This window comes from Parambassis ranga, chromosome 15, assembly GCF_900634625.1.
Source record: "Parambassis ranga chromosome 15, fParRan2.1, whole genome shotgun sequence".
NCBI lineage: Eukaryota > Metazoa > Chordata > Actinopteri > Ambassidae > Parambassis > Parambassis ranga.
In genome coordinates this window covers 19912437-19925809 of record NC_041035.1, presented here as the reverse complement: position 1 = coordinate 19925809, position 13373 = coordinate 19912437, and the positions used below count along the sequence as shown (strand labels likewise).

The 13373-nt window shown below is 47.0% G+C and overlaps 1 protein-coding gene across 1 annotated transcript; it reads left to right on the top strand.

Annotated features, from left to right (window-relative positions):
* The first annotated feature begins 10881 nt into the window (after positions 1 to 10881).
* Positions 10882 to 13373, top strand: epcam (epithelial cell adhesion molecule). The gene is made up of 9 exons (XM_028424235.1): positions 10882 to 11253; positions 11606 to 11707; positions 11794 to 12055; positions 12138 to 12203; positions 12278 to 12344; positions 12426 to 12524; positions 12610 to 12807; positions 12887 to 12928; positions 13011 to 13373. The coding sequence occupies exons 1-9, from the start codon at positions 11193 to 11195 to the stop codon at positions 13032 to 13034; spliced, it is 921 nt and encodes a 306-aa protein (XP_028280036.1). The 5' UTR covers positions 10882 to 11192; the 3' UTR covers positions 13035 to 13373.

Sequence of the window (13373 nt, the reverse complement as noted above, 5' to 3'; positions counted from 1 at the left end):
CACGAAAAGGAGCCGGGTGTGTTCCAGCAGCGCGCCAACGGATGGCAGGGCGGATTCAGGCATTCGTTGGTGTCAACGCACGCCTGATTCTCCTCGTGATACCCGAGAGGGCAAGAGCATGTGTAGGATCCAGGAAGGTTTGTGCACACCTGGTCAGAGCGGCAGGTGGTGTTGTCCCTGCATTCATCAATATCCTGACAGCCCAGACTAATGGGCTGGAACCCAGGCAAGCACAGACAGAGGAAGGAGCCCACTGTGTTGTTACACAAGGAGTGCTGGGGGCATGGAGGACCACCTCGGTCAATACACTCATCCACATCCTGACAGTGTGTTCCGTTCAGAATAAAGCCGCCATCACAGGGACACCGGTACGACCCCAGGATGTTTACACATGTGGAATGAGGCTGACACACCGAGGAGTCGAGGGATCCAGAGCATTCATCCACATCCACGCACTCCGTCCCGTTGCTCCAGAATCCCTTAACACACTGACAGTAATACGAGCCGACTGTGTTCATACATGTCCCGTTGGTACAAAGCTCCCCAGGGCCGCTGCATTCATCCACGTCCACACACAAGTTGCCAAGGCTGGAAAAACCTGTGTCACACACACACAGGTAGCTCCCGTTAGTGTTGAGACATGCGCCATGCTCCGGGCAGGTGGAGTTGTCCAGGCATTCATCGATATCCTCGCAGGTAGTGCTGTTGCCGTGGTAACCTTCCCAGCACTCACACACAGAAGAGCCGATTGTGTTGAAGCAGTCGGAGAACTGAGGGCACTGGATCAGGCCCAGGGAGCACTCGTTTACGTCCACGCAGAGGGAGCCGTTTCCTGTGAAGCCCGGGTCACAGGTACAGGTGTAGTTCCCCTCTAAGTTGGTACAGGTGCTGTTGTCGGGGCAGGTGAAGTTCCCCGTCTCACACTCATCTATGTCCTCACAGTGTGTCCCGTTGGATTGAAAACCGCTCCAACAGGTGCAGACGTAGGACCCATTTGTGTTGAGGCAGTGCGAGAAGTCAGGACAGACCTGATCATGTGATGGGCTGCATTCGTCCACGTCCCTGCAGTCAGTCCCAGTTCCTCCATAACCATCACTGCATCCACAGTAGAAGGAACCCTTCTCAGAGCGGCACTCGGCGAGTGGGTGGCAGCTGCTACTGGCGTTCAGGCAGGTGGCCTCACTCACACATGTGCCACGGTCGTACACCACCTCCAAGATGCATGAGCAGGTGTATGAACCAGGGGCGTTGCTGCACGTCATGTTTCTGCCACAGCTGGTGTCCAGCGCGCATTCATCCACATCCTCACAAACAAAGCCGTCGCCCTGGTAACCGTCCTGGCACCGGCAGAGGTAGGACCCATCGGTGTTGTGGCAGAGAGCCTGGGCACTGCAGTTGTGCGGCAGGGTGGAGTTCTCCTCACACTCGTTCACATCCTGGCAGTCGAAACCATCGCCCTGCATGCCAGGAGGACACACGCAGGAGAAGGATCCTGGCGTGTTAGTGCAGCCAGCAGCTGGATGGCATCCTCCATTTTGGACTTGGCACTCATCAAGGTCTATAAGTCATCCAAAATGGGACAGTGTCAGGGAAACAGCCCCAAATGGTGCTAAAAGAAAGCTCACAAGAGATTCCACTTTTATGGTGTGCAAAGGAAGCAGCTGGTGGATGTTTACAGGGTTGTTCGCATTATTGATTAGTTTTTATCATCCTTCATCAGACATTATTAATGACTAATGGGCTGGACATGAGGGTGTCCACATATAAGTTTAAATTCTTACCGGAGCAGTTCTTCCCGTCTCCCGTGAACCCGCTCAGACAGAAGCATGAATGGCTTCCCCTGGTGTTGACACAGTGGGCGAACTCACTGCAGTCCTGCTGCCCGGTTTCACATTCGTCCACATCTGGAGCATTGAGAGAAAGAAAAGACAGTTATTAGGCAATACAATGTCGTTAGACTCCTAGTCTGGGTGTGTTCATTAGAGGAACTTCTGTTGGACTTGTGGAATGTGCATCAAAGTGAAACTCTTTTAAATTAGTTTAAAGCAGGGGTCTCAAACTCAACTTACCCAGGGGGGCCGCTGGGAGTCTGGGTGAGGCTGGGCCGCAATAAGGCCGCATTTAAAAAAAAGGGTTTCAAATATTCCAAGAAAGTACAACTGGTCCAATCATCTCAATCTTTATTAATAACAGGTCAGAATAGGGATGCAATTATTGATTAATTTAATAGTTGTTAGTTGAATGACCTTATCGATTGAATTAACGATTAATTGATAAGCGATTTTCCTGGGCTTGAATTTCCCTCAGTTTCACTAAGACTAAAACCTAAACATTGTTTACTAAATAAACTGCATGTCATATTCCTTAATGAGTGATTTGCTGTACCTGCAAACACTACACCTTGCTAGTATTTCTATGCTAGAAATTAAATAAAATATGTCCAGCTGCTTTAACATGAAAATAAGTTGTTCACTGGCTCCTCACACAGACACATGTCCAGGAGTCAGGCGTGTGCGCAGCTTGTTTACAGTGAGGGCAGCTACTGAGAACTCCTCTGCAGCGGAGAAAATGCGTGAGCATGCAGAGACAGAAACGCCACGCCGAGCGGAACGGAGGCTGCCACTCCTCAAGAAAAATTCAGACTAAATATCAGAGAAATACTGACGGGGCGATTAATAACAAAAATAAAACGCACAGGGCAAGCCTCAGCAAATAAGTGTGTGTGAGAACACAAAAAATTTAATGTCAAATGGGGGGCCACAAAATATTGGCTCGCAGGCCGCAAATGGCCCACGGGCCGCTACTTTGAGACCCCTGGTTTAAAGGCATGGGGCCTCATTCACTGATCTGTGAGTGGAAATGTTTTTACTTTGTGCACAAAGCATGGGAGTATGGCCAGTTAACTTTTACATTTTATATAGACGCAGCCTACATTGACAGGCACGCAATTTGTGTTTAGCATACTACCGCCCCCATTTCTCTGTTTAAGGAAGCTGCTTGCTTAGAGTTGATTCATGATTGAAGGAAGCGGTTACATGAGGAGACAAGCGTGTTGATGCAAAAAAAGAAAAAATAAATTATTTTCTTTTATTTTTAGTCAGTCAGCGCCTCATTTGTGCATATGTCCATCATCTCTATGGTCTGAGGCAGTTTTTAATTTGTTTACAAGAACTAATTCGGGTAAGAACATATTGATGAATCCTGGCTTTGTGCGTCAAATGATTGTACGCAGAGTTTGTGAATGAGGCCCATTGTGAGAACTTGTTTCATTTTAAAGTAAACTGACAAGAACAAGACCAAACACGTCACATGATCTAATCTATTTCCACACTACTTTATCACACTCCAAAGACTGATTTAAAAATGAGATAGTATTACCGATGCACTGTGTTCCGTTGAGGTTGAAGCCTTGCTTGCAGACACAGGAGAACGATCCCGGCACATTCACACACTCAGTCTCATTATCAGGACAAATGTTTTCCCTCTGGCACTCATCGATGTCAGAACAAGTCAGCCCGTCACCGGTGTAACCCAGGTCACAAACACACTGGTATCCGGTGGGTGAAAGGTGACACAGGCCGTGATTGTGGCACGCAGGCTCACACAGCGGACTGGCCGGCACGCAGGTGTCGTTGAAGGCCACCCTGCCGTTCAAACAGGAGCAGACGTGAGCGCCAGGCGAGTTGATGCACTGTGAGAAGGCGGGGCAGGTGGTGTTAGAGAGGGCGCACTCGTCCACATCATCACAGGAGAAGCCGTCACCTTTGAACCCCTGCTGACACGAGCAGGAGAAGTCCCCTATGGAGTTATTACATGTAGCCCGTGTGTGGCACGTACCCTCCACCGAACACTCATCAATGTCCAAACACAGTGTGCCGTTTGCTACGAAGCCACGTTTGCAGGTGCAGGTGTACGACCCGATGGTGTTGAGACATGTGGCGTTGACGTGGCATGGGCTGATTTTACACTCGTCCATATCAACACAGTTCATGTTGCTGGCAGGGCGGTAGTACCCGACCTGACAGGGACACTCGTAGGACCCGTCGATGTTTCTGCACACTTCATTCACGCCACATGGATTGTTCAGAGTCTGGCACTCGTTTATGTCTTGACAAATAGTCCGGTTAATCAAGATGAAGCCAGTCTGGCAGAGGCAGAAGAAGGAGCCCTGGTTGTTGACACACGTGGCTTTATTTCTGCAACCTCCGTTATCCATCAGACACTCGTTTATATCTGCGCACTGGATCACACCATCTCCAGAATAACCCACTAGGCAAGTGCAGTTATAGGAGCCAGGAAGGTTGGTGCAAATGGCAGTGGAGTGGCACTGTCTGGCCAGCGAGCATTCATCAACATCCGCACAGGTGAAGCCGTCTCCCCTGTACCCTGACATGCACCGACAGCTGAAGGATCCAGGTGAGTTCGTGCAATTTGCATATGGGCTGCAGCGGCCTGCCGCACACTCATCCACGTCATAGCACCTAGAGTTATTAAAGACGAACCCTCTGCCGCAGTCGCAGTAGTACGACCCGGGAGTGTTGACGCAGGTGGTGGTGGAAGGGCAGATGTTTGGTCTTGCACACTCATTGATGTCGTCGCACACTCGTCCGTCTCCGACGAAGCCTTCCAGGCAGGAGCACTCGTAGCTGCCCAGCCGGTTGATACAGAAGGCACTGGGGCTGCATTCATTGGCTTCGTTGCATTCATTTATATCTGCACACGTCAGCCCATTTCCCACAAACCCACGTTTGCAGGTACACAGGTAGGACCCCCTGGTGTTTACACAGTCTGCGTACAGACTGCAGATGTTGCTCGCACATTCGTTGATGTCCACGCAGCTCTGCCCGTTGCTTTCGAAGCCGGTGTTGCAGGTGCAGCGGTAGGTGCCGGGCAGGTTTCTACAGCCTTTATAGCCAAGCGAGGAAGCACACACATGAGGAGTCTCCGAGCACTCGTCTATGTCCAGGCACAGGTAGTTCCCGTTGCCTTTATAGCCAGCGTTGCAGGTACAAATGTAAGAGCCGAGGTTGTTGGTGCAGGTGGCGTTCCAGTGGCAGGTCCTTGGGTTCGTGCACTCGTTGATGTCGGAGCACTGGAAGCCGTCGCCACTGAAACCAACTCTACACTGGCACTGACGCCCCCCGTCTGTGTTTGTACAGAGGGCGTTTTCATGGCAACCCCCGTTGTCCTTCTGACACTCGTCAATGTCCTGGCAATTGTTGCCGTCTCCAACGTATCCAGAGATGCAGACGCAGAAGTAGCTGCCGAGCGTGTTGTTGCAGCGGGCTCTTTGGTGACAGCCGTGCAGTCCAGTCAGACACTCGTCGATGTCGCTGCACATCAGACCGTCGCCCTGGTAGCCCATGCGGCACACGCAGGTGAAGTTGTTTTGGACCTTCAGGCAGTCGGCGTGAGGGTGGCACCTGCTGCCTGCTGCCTCACATTCCCTCAGGTCAACAACTGGAAAGAAGAAAAGATGGAGAGAGCTTAAAAATGGATTCTGAATGTGTCAGATCAGTTTATATATAAAGATGAGATACCTGCCCAGCAGTGGTCCGCCATGACCCACAGACTCAACAGCCACAGGAGTGAACACCTGGAAAGACAAGATGCTATCAATGTGCTTTTTTATCTTATAAAAACAAAAAGTCTGTTCCTAAAAATACAACGTGCCGTCTTTGACCTCACTGCAGAGTGTGTGTTACCTTTTTTTTTTTTACCTCCTTGGCCTACTTTAAACCCATTGTTCAATGGCAGCCATTGTTCCGGGTCTATTGTTGTGGTTGGTGTAGCACAGATTCTCCATGAAGATCCACCCAAAGAGGTCATTTACTGTCATTCAGCTCACCCAGAGTCTGCTCTGTTGTTTGTCATTTGTTTAAACTGCGTTCTTTCCATTTCTAATATCTTTATTTAAATTATTTAAAGTGTGTCTCTTTCTGGCCTCGTTGCTGAAATAATCTATATATAAGTCAATTTGTCTTGTAGTGTGTTTTTGCTCACTATAACTTTAAGCTTAGAAAAGTAAACCATGAGTTTTTGAAGGTTTTTTTTATTTCTTTAGATAAATTTAGATAAATGAGAAATCTGTTATTCTGAAATCAGGATTTTGACTTTTTAGTAACTTATCTCTTAAAATAAAATTATTAATATTAATATTAATTAAAATTCATCTGAGACTGTTTTTAAATCCCCACCATTTTTTTTTTTTTTTACAGGAAATGTCTGAAAATAAGAGTTAATCCGGATTATGGGAATAATGTGTTTGTTCTGCTTGGGTTACCACCTAAATGCCAGCACTCCCTCCCAGCCATATAGGACTATTGTCAGTGTCTCAGGAGACAGGAGAGGATGGACAGCCAGTGCCGAGACTCGCATTACATAAAACGTCTACTGTAAATCATACGGAGCTCCCCGAGGGCCCGCAGTGTCAGGACACACGATGACGGCTCCAGCCTCCGTCACTGATGGAGTCCTCATCACTCCATCCATCAAGACAGTTTGAAAATCAGGTTATGATCATTAAATATTATTTGTTAATGCATTCAGGTAGATTAGACAGAGATTTAGCTGTTTCCCTGTTTAAGCTAAGCTAAGCTAAACTAACCTAAGCTAAGCTAAGTGTTGCAGATGACAGATGATGTTTGTCTGTGTAAACATTGTGCTGTAAGTCAAGAAAGTGGCAGAGCGATGCTCACCATAACCAACATGGCTGTAGCCTCTGCACATTTAGGTCATAACAGTTTAGACCATGTCTGTGTCGGGACGAGGCCACATATACAGCAGTTGTTGTGTTGCGTGTGTAGGTTTTTACTTTTAAATGGACAAATATCAAACATTCAACATCAGATGTTCTGTGGTGCTGGAAAGGACGGAGCTTTGGCTCTCCATGAACTCTATCACTTACATCTTCTCTTATTCTATTTGGAAAAGAAACTTTCTTTCATGTAGCCACTTTTATTTCATAGAGTGAGCAAATCCTGGAAAAAAGTTTCTTTTATGGGTCTTTTAACATGTAGCCACTTACTTATAATATAAGTACTTATAATATAAAAACACTTAAAACAACATCATAACTGAGAAATATCTTTATAACCGACCACCAGTGATAAAGACCACAAAGAGGTTTTCACTCACCTCATGTTTCTGTCTCCTGCTCTGCTGTGGTGGAGAATTCGCCGTCTCCTCGCCTCCTCTGGGTTGCCTCCTCTGGGTCGCCTCGTCTGGGTCGCCTCGTCTGGGTTGCCTCCTCTGGATCGCCTCCTCTGGGTTGCCTCCTCTGGATCGTCTCCTCTGGGTTGCCTCCTCTGGATCGCCTCCTCTGGATCGCCTCCTCTGGATCGTCTCCTCTGGGTCGCCCTCCTTCTCTTCGTCTATCTGAACCCGCCGCCGTCCTCCAGCAGCCTCCTCATTTCTTCTCCTCTCCACCTGTCTGCTCTGCCTCCTCCACCTCCACCTGGGACAAAAGCCCACCACACCATACTGTGCACAGCCCTGACATCTTAAACCTCTGGGAAGGGGAACACCCATATTCTCCTGCTTATGTGTCAGCTCAGGCACAATGCAGTGTACCCGGCCCTCAGGGCCTTCGTTTGTCCTCGTCTTGTAAACAAAGGAGCAAAAAAGTGATTTTCATTCACCTGTTCTCCAGGGGCAGAGGATTTGGAGCCTTCAGTAATCTTTCCTCTGTATCAGTTGAAGAGATCAGTTTGAAAATATGTGGGGAGAGTCTGTTCATGAGCTGCCAGCCCGACTTTAGCTGCAGAGTGAAAATATGATGTGATCTCTGGGGACAAACTCTGAATGTGTGAAATGTCACAGCAAGAGGGAGCCAAAGATGATGCCTGGGTACCGATACTGACAGAAAGTGATGAAGAGTCTGACTGAGCTGGATTAAACTGACTCCAGGCCAGAATAAAACAAAAACACCAGAGAGAGACAGGAAATGCGGTTTAAATGATGAATCGGACACAGACTCCAGTTTTAGATGACCGTATTGTCCGGACTGTAGGTCGCATACCCAGCCAAAGGATGAAAAACAGTGCGACTTATAGTTTGTGGCCTGGTTGGGAGCAGGAGCTGGACATAGACAGAGACGGTCTGCTGTTGACAGACAGGTTATGTGCAGGATCTTCTCTCTGTAGCTGGTCTCGTCGGTGGTGTCGTCAACAACCTTAATAATGGGCTTGGACAAGTCGTGTGTGTAGAAGCAGTTAATGAAGGGGCTCAGCACACAGCCCTGCATGGACCCGGTGCTCCAGGTGACTCAAACTAAGAAAGCTCTGAAACCACATCATCATGTGACCTGTTAAAGTGACCGAATCATTGTTTTGATTCACGACAGAATCTGATCAGGTTCTGACGTCCTTTAAGGCTCAGGCTTCCACTTCATTCAGCTGACTATCAGCATGTGACACACATACAGTAACAGACCTCCTGCAGTAGCTACTGCAGAGATAAGAAGGCCACAGATTGTGAAACATTTCATGACCCGTCATAAAGATTGCAGTATGTGGTGACAGGGTCCTGTACGGATCTAAGATTAGGATTAAAAAAAAAACCTTTATTTGTCCCACAAAGGGGGGGAACAGTGTTCTCTGCTTACAGCTGACCTTTCACTCATAAAGGAGTATTACTCATTACTGTATGTGTGTCTATACTGCACTGTTCTGCACTCATCCAGACTGGAGGAGGCGCCAAACAGTTCAAAGTCTAAGTCCTGGCTCCTCCATCTTCTACCTTTATTGCTTTCATGTAGAATGTGCCATAAAAGGCGCCTGAGTGCTGCTAGCTGACAGAATCTGGAAAAAAAAAACTTACTAACATTTAAACAGAAGCAATGAGCAACAAATATGCAAGAGACTGCCCACAAAACAGTGAGGAAATGCTAACCCTAACCCATTTATTCATACACTTATGTTAAAAAAACAACAAAAAGTACAACAAACAAACAAAAAGCAAACTAAAATTCATTAACTAACTTATTTTCTAGCACAAAAAGTTTCAATCAATCAATGAATCATAAAACTAAACTAGCTTTAAGAAAACAGGGGATGACCCAGGACACGGTGGGGAGGGGGACGCCTGGGGACTCCCCCAGGGGAGCTGGAGGAGGTGTCAGGGGAGAGGGAAGTCTGGGCGTGCCCCTGGGACCCAGCCCGGGATAACTGCTTGAAGATTGATGGACGGAACTTTATTATGAAAAAACCTTTGTAACAATCCATTAAATTGGATCCGTTAAAACAGCAGCAACAAGAAACGGCCGATCAGGAGGAAGAATCTGTAAGAATGAAAGAATCTGGGTCAAAACTGCAGCTCCACATACATGTTCCACCGTCTGCACTGCAGTGTGTCGTGTGCTGTGTAGCAACCACACACCACAAACACTGTGACTCTGTGATTGTGTGACAGTGTGCGAGGCATTCACACACCTGTGTAGAGACAGAGACAGTGGACAGGTGAGACACAGACATTCCTTCTGTTGTGAAACACCGAGCCTGTGAGGAGCCTGTGAAACCACAGATGTTACCCTGTGAAACATCTGATGCATGTATGAACATGTTCCTGTGAGCTCACGCATTTCCTTCCATCGCTCTGTTTACTTATGAAATGAAGACAAATCCCGCCGTACGCCTTAAACACAAGGACGCGTGTGAACGCTCAAAGGACGCAGTGAGAGTCGTGGTGAAAGTCTGCTCTGGAAACACATCACTGTTTACTTTAAAGCCACCAAACTATCAGTCGCTCCACATGTGTTGAAAACATCCAGCTCTTCTTTCTGTTTGGGAAATGTCTCCTATCAGGATCAGCCCATGTGATCAATAATGATTGATGTGGATTAATGGATGAGAATCGGAGCAGAAATATCTCAGACGGATCACCCTGTGAGGCTCTGAGTCAGCGCTGTCATCCAGCAGAGTGACTCACAAACGTTGTTTTTCCACACGTCCAGTTTCTGTTGTTACACCCCTGCTCCGAAGTGATGATGTCATCAGCCCACAGTCAGTCTCATAATAAACAAAACAGTGTTGTTTACACCCTGGCACATTAGAGAAGGGAATAAACATCATTAAATGTCCGATCCTAACTGTCTAAAATGATGTGCGGCAACATGTTTTAGCATTTTTAGCATGAGGTAATTTATAACACTTGTCCCAACATGGGTGTGTATAAATAGAAGCAGCTGCAACACTAACATATTCAAGGATTTTAGGAAGGAGTCTGAACTTCCTGTCCCATACAATAAGAATAATATGAGCCAAAACATTTTTATCATATCATTTAAATTCTAGATTTTTTTAAAATCTAGAAAATCACCACTTTTTTTAGTCAATTTACACCTTGAGACACTTTACGGCATCAACACACAATCCAAGCAGCAGCAGCAGAGCTCCTGTATACATGTATATATACCTGAGGACTCAGGCAGCCAATCAGCATCCTTCAGCAGATCAGTGCTAATATATAATCAATATATAATCAATACAATAATAGTCAATCATGGAATAAAATGTGCAAATAATTCATTCATAGAGGACTATATCAGAGCGTCCTTTAGGTGGCAATATCGTTAAATTATAGAGGCATAGAATAAGACGCCATTTTACACTAATGTAGTGTGTGTGTGTGTGTGTGTGTGTGTGTGTGTGTGTGTGTGTGTGTGTGTGTGTGTGAGACAGAGAGATTTTATTTCATAAAACTTGCGTTTAAGTCCAAACTATGACAGAAATCAGAGGTGAGAGCAGAAAATATGTCAACAGAGAGAGAAAGGAAGAGAGAGACACACAAATATGGTCATACCGGAAGATAAGGTGCGCCACGGAGCTATGCAAATCAGCCTGACGTCATGAGACCGCTTCTCTTTATAAGTGTAGTCCACATCCTCCTGCCCGCGTCAGTCAGACTCAGACTATCAGGACTTTCCCGCCACTCACCTTGCTCTGCTCAGGAGGCGCTCGTGAGTCCCACTCACCTTTGTGCGCGTGCTCGGTTTCTGTCCACGAACAGGTTGGACCGGGACACACCTGTCCGGAAGTACAAGGAGGCTTTGCTTTGTGCGTCGACGGCTCCCTTCACTCCAGTTCTGACCTTTGAGGAGGACGCACGGACAGAAAGAGACACACGAAGACAGAAGGAGAAGAGCTTTGTTTTTTTTAAATCACACTTTTAAAGTCGTTGAATTCGTTTTAAAGATGAAGATGTGGATTGTGGTCTTCCTCGCTGCCTTCGTGGCTGGCGCCTCCGCTCAAAGCTGTGAGTAAAGAAAAAAAACTTTTAATAATACTTAATAATAATTAATAATTTTAAGATGAATTTGTTTGTAGTTTAAATGAACTTTGTTCGCCTTGAGTGGAGGACAGAGGGCCTGATGTTGGAGCACGGGCGGTGCTTCGGTTTTTCTGGGTGGGGGAGGGGAGGACTTGTCCCCGCTCTTTGGGGGAAACCAACGCCCAGGTGTTGAATAAACCTGCTGGAAGCAGAGCGCGGTCGATCCGCCATGACACCAATCTGAGCGCACTTTTTGAACAAAGTGACTCATTTTGAGGGTTTGTTAACACACAGAGAGAGAAGGGTTAAATTTAACCCCATGTTTGTTGCCACGCAGGTTCATGTGAAACTATGAAGTGGGCCACCTGTGATGGAACCCCATGCACATGTTTTGTCATGGTTGATGAAGGTGTGAAGCAGCCCCTGAACTGCAGCACATGTAAGTGACGGACATTTGTGTGTTTTTGGTGCAGCCGTGTTCCTGCTCTGTCCTCACCTGTGTGTGTGTGTGTGTGTTTATCTCAGTGATCCCTAAGTGCTTCCTGATGAAGGCGGAGATGTACAGAGCCAAAAAGGGCCTGAGCACCCGAACCATCGGAGGAAAGCCCGACGAGTCCGCCTTCGTGGACAACGACGGCATCTACGACCCACAGTGTGAGAACGACGGCAAATTCAAGGCCAAGCAGTGCAACAACACCGAGGAGTGCTGGTGCGTCAACAGCGCCGGCGTCCGCCGAACCGACAAGGGAGACAAGAACCTCGTGTGTGACAAGCTGGTGGAGACTTTGTAAGTGTGTTGGTGCGCTTGGAGGGTCGGTACGAGGGTCCAAACTTGACATCTAAACGTGTTCTGTGTTCGTTTCCTGCAGCTGGGTCCGTCTGCAGCTGACACACAAACCTGTGACCACTCCTGTGACGGCTGCCAACCTGAAGGCGTGAGTATATTTTTATCTTTTTAGAATCATTTCATGAGCTTCATCGTTCTGACTTGTTGCTGTTTCTGCTTCAGTGCCATCGCCGACGCTATTCACAAACGCTACAAAAACTTTAACAAGGACCTAGTGCAGGAAGTCGAGGTGAGTACGAGTCATGTAAATTCCAACTTCTCCTAAATGCACCGCTGGTTTGTGTAAAACGGTCGACTCTGGTTTCTGCAGTACGACCCTGAAGCTCGCTTGATTGTGGTGGATGTGAAGAAGGCCAAAGGAGAGCGCAAGAGCGACCTGAGCAACATGGCGTACTACATGGAGAAAGACGTAGGAATTAATGCTGTGTTCACTGTAGGACTCTAGATGGGTGGAGGTCTGTGTGTCTGACTCCTCTTTCTCCCTCCTTCTGCAGGTGAAGGTGCTGCCCCTGTTCAAGAACCAGGATAAGTTTTCTCCCCAGGTGGGCTCCCAGAACCTGGAGATGGAGAACATCCTGGTGTACTACGTGGACGAGGAGCCCCCGACCTTCACCATGAAGAACCTGTCTGGAGGAATCATCGCCGTCATCGTGGTAGTGGTGCTGGCTGTGGTCGCCGGCCTGCTGGTGCTGGTGAGGATCATGAGTTTAGATGAAGAGTTAGAATTTGAATTTAAATCGTGGGTCTGATGGTCTTTGTGTTTGTTTGTAGTTCTTCGCCAGAAAGCGGAGTCAGCGGTACAACAAAGCTCAGGTGAGATGCACTTCCTCTTTTATTTTGAAAGGGTTCTGTTGTCGGTTTTCTTTATTTAATGACTTTTTTTGTGTCCTTTCAGCAAAGAGAGATGGAGAACATGTAAAACAGGAGGAACGTGTGGACGAGCTTCTTTTGCAGCGGGTGTGTGATATTGTTTCGTCTTTTTACTTGAGGAATTCAGATTGTAAAGGAACAATCACTGCTTTTATTTTTTTCTTTGACTTTTATTTGTTTTAAATGTTGTTGGCATTATCAGTACCACCACTTATTTATAAATTGTGAAAACAACCTGATGATCTATATGCCATAAAGAACTGTGCCTGACTCACACACAGGTTGCATTGTAATGCTAGAACTGCAATTCCATGTCATAGACTGTACAGTTTCTTTCTTATTCATGTGTTGGATTGTTTTTAATAATAAAAAGAGGTTTTAAAAGACA

Bases quoted from the DNA above. Each gene is read 5' to 3' on its own strand.
- epcam (XM_028424235.1), top strand. From the start codon at position 11,193: ATGAAGATGTGGATTGTGGTCTTCCTCGCTGCCTTCGTGGCTGGCGCC. The intron at 12,345-12,425 runs GTGAGTACGAGT...TGGTTTCTGCAG, and splicing joins ACCTAGTGCAGGAAGTCGAG to TACGACCCTGAAGCTCGCTT. The intron at 12,808-12,886 runs GTGAGGATCATG...GTTTGTTTGTAG, and splicing joins TCGCCGGCCTGCTGGTGCTG to TTCTTCGCCAGAAAGCGGAG.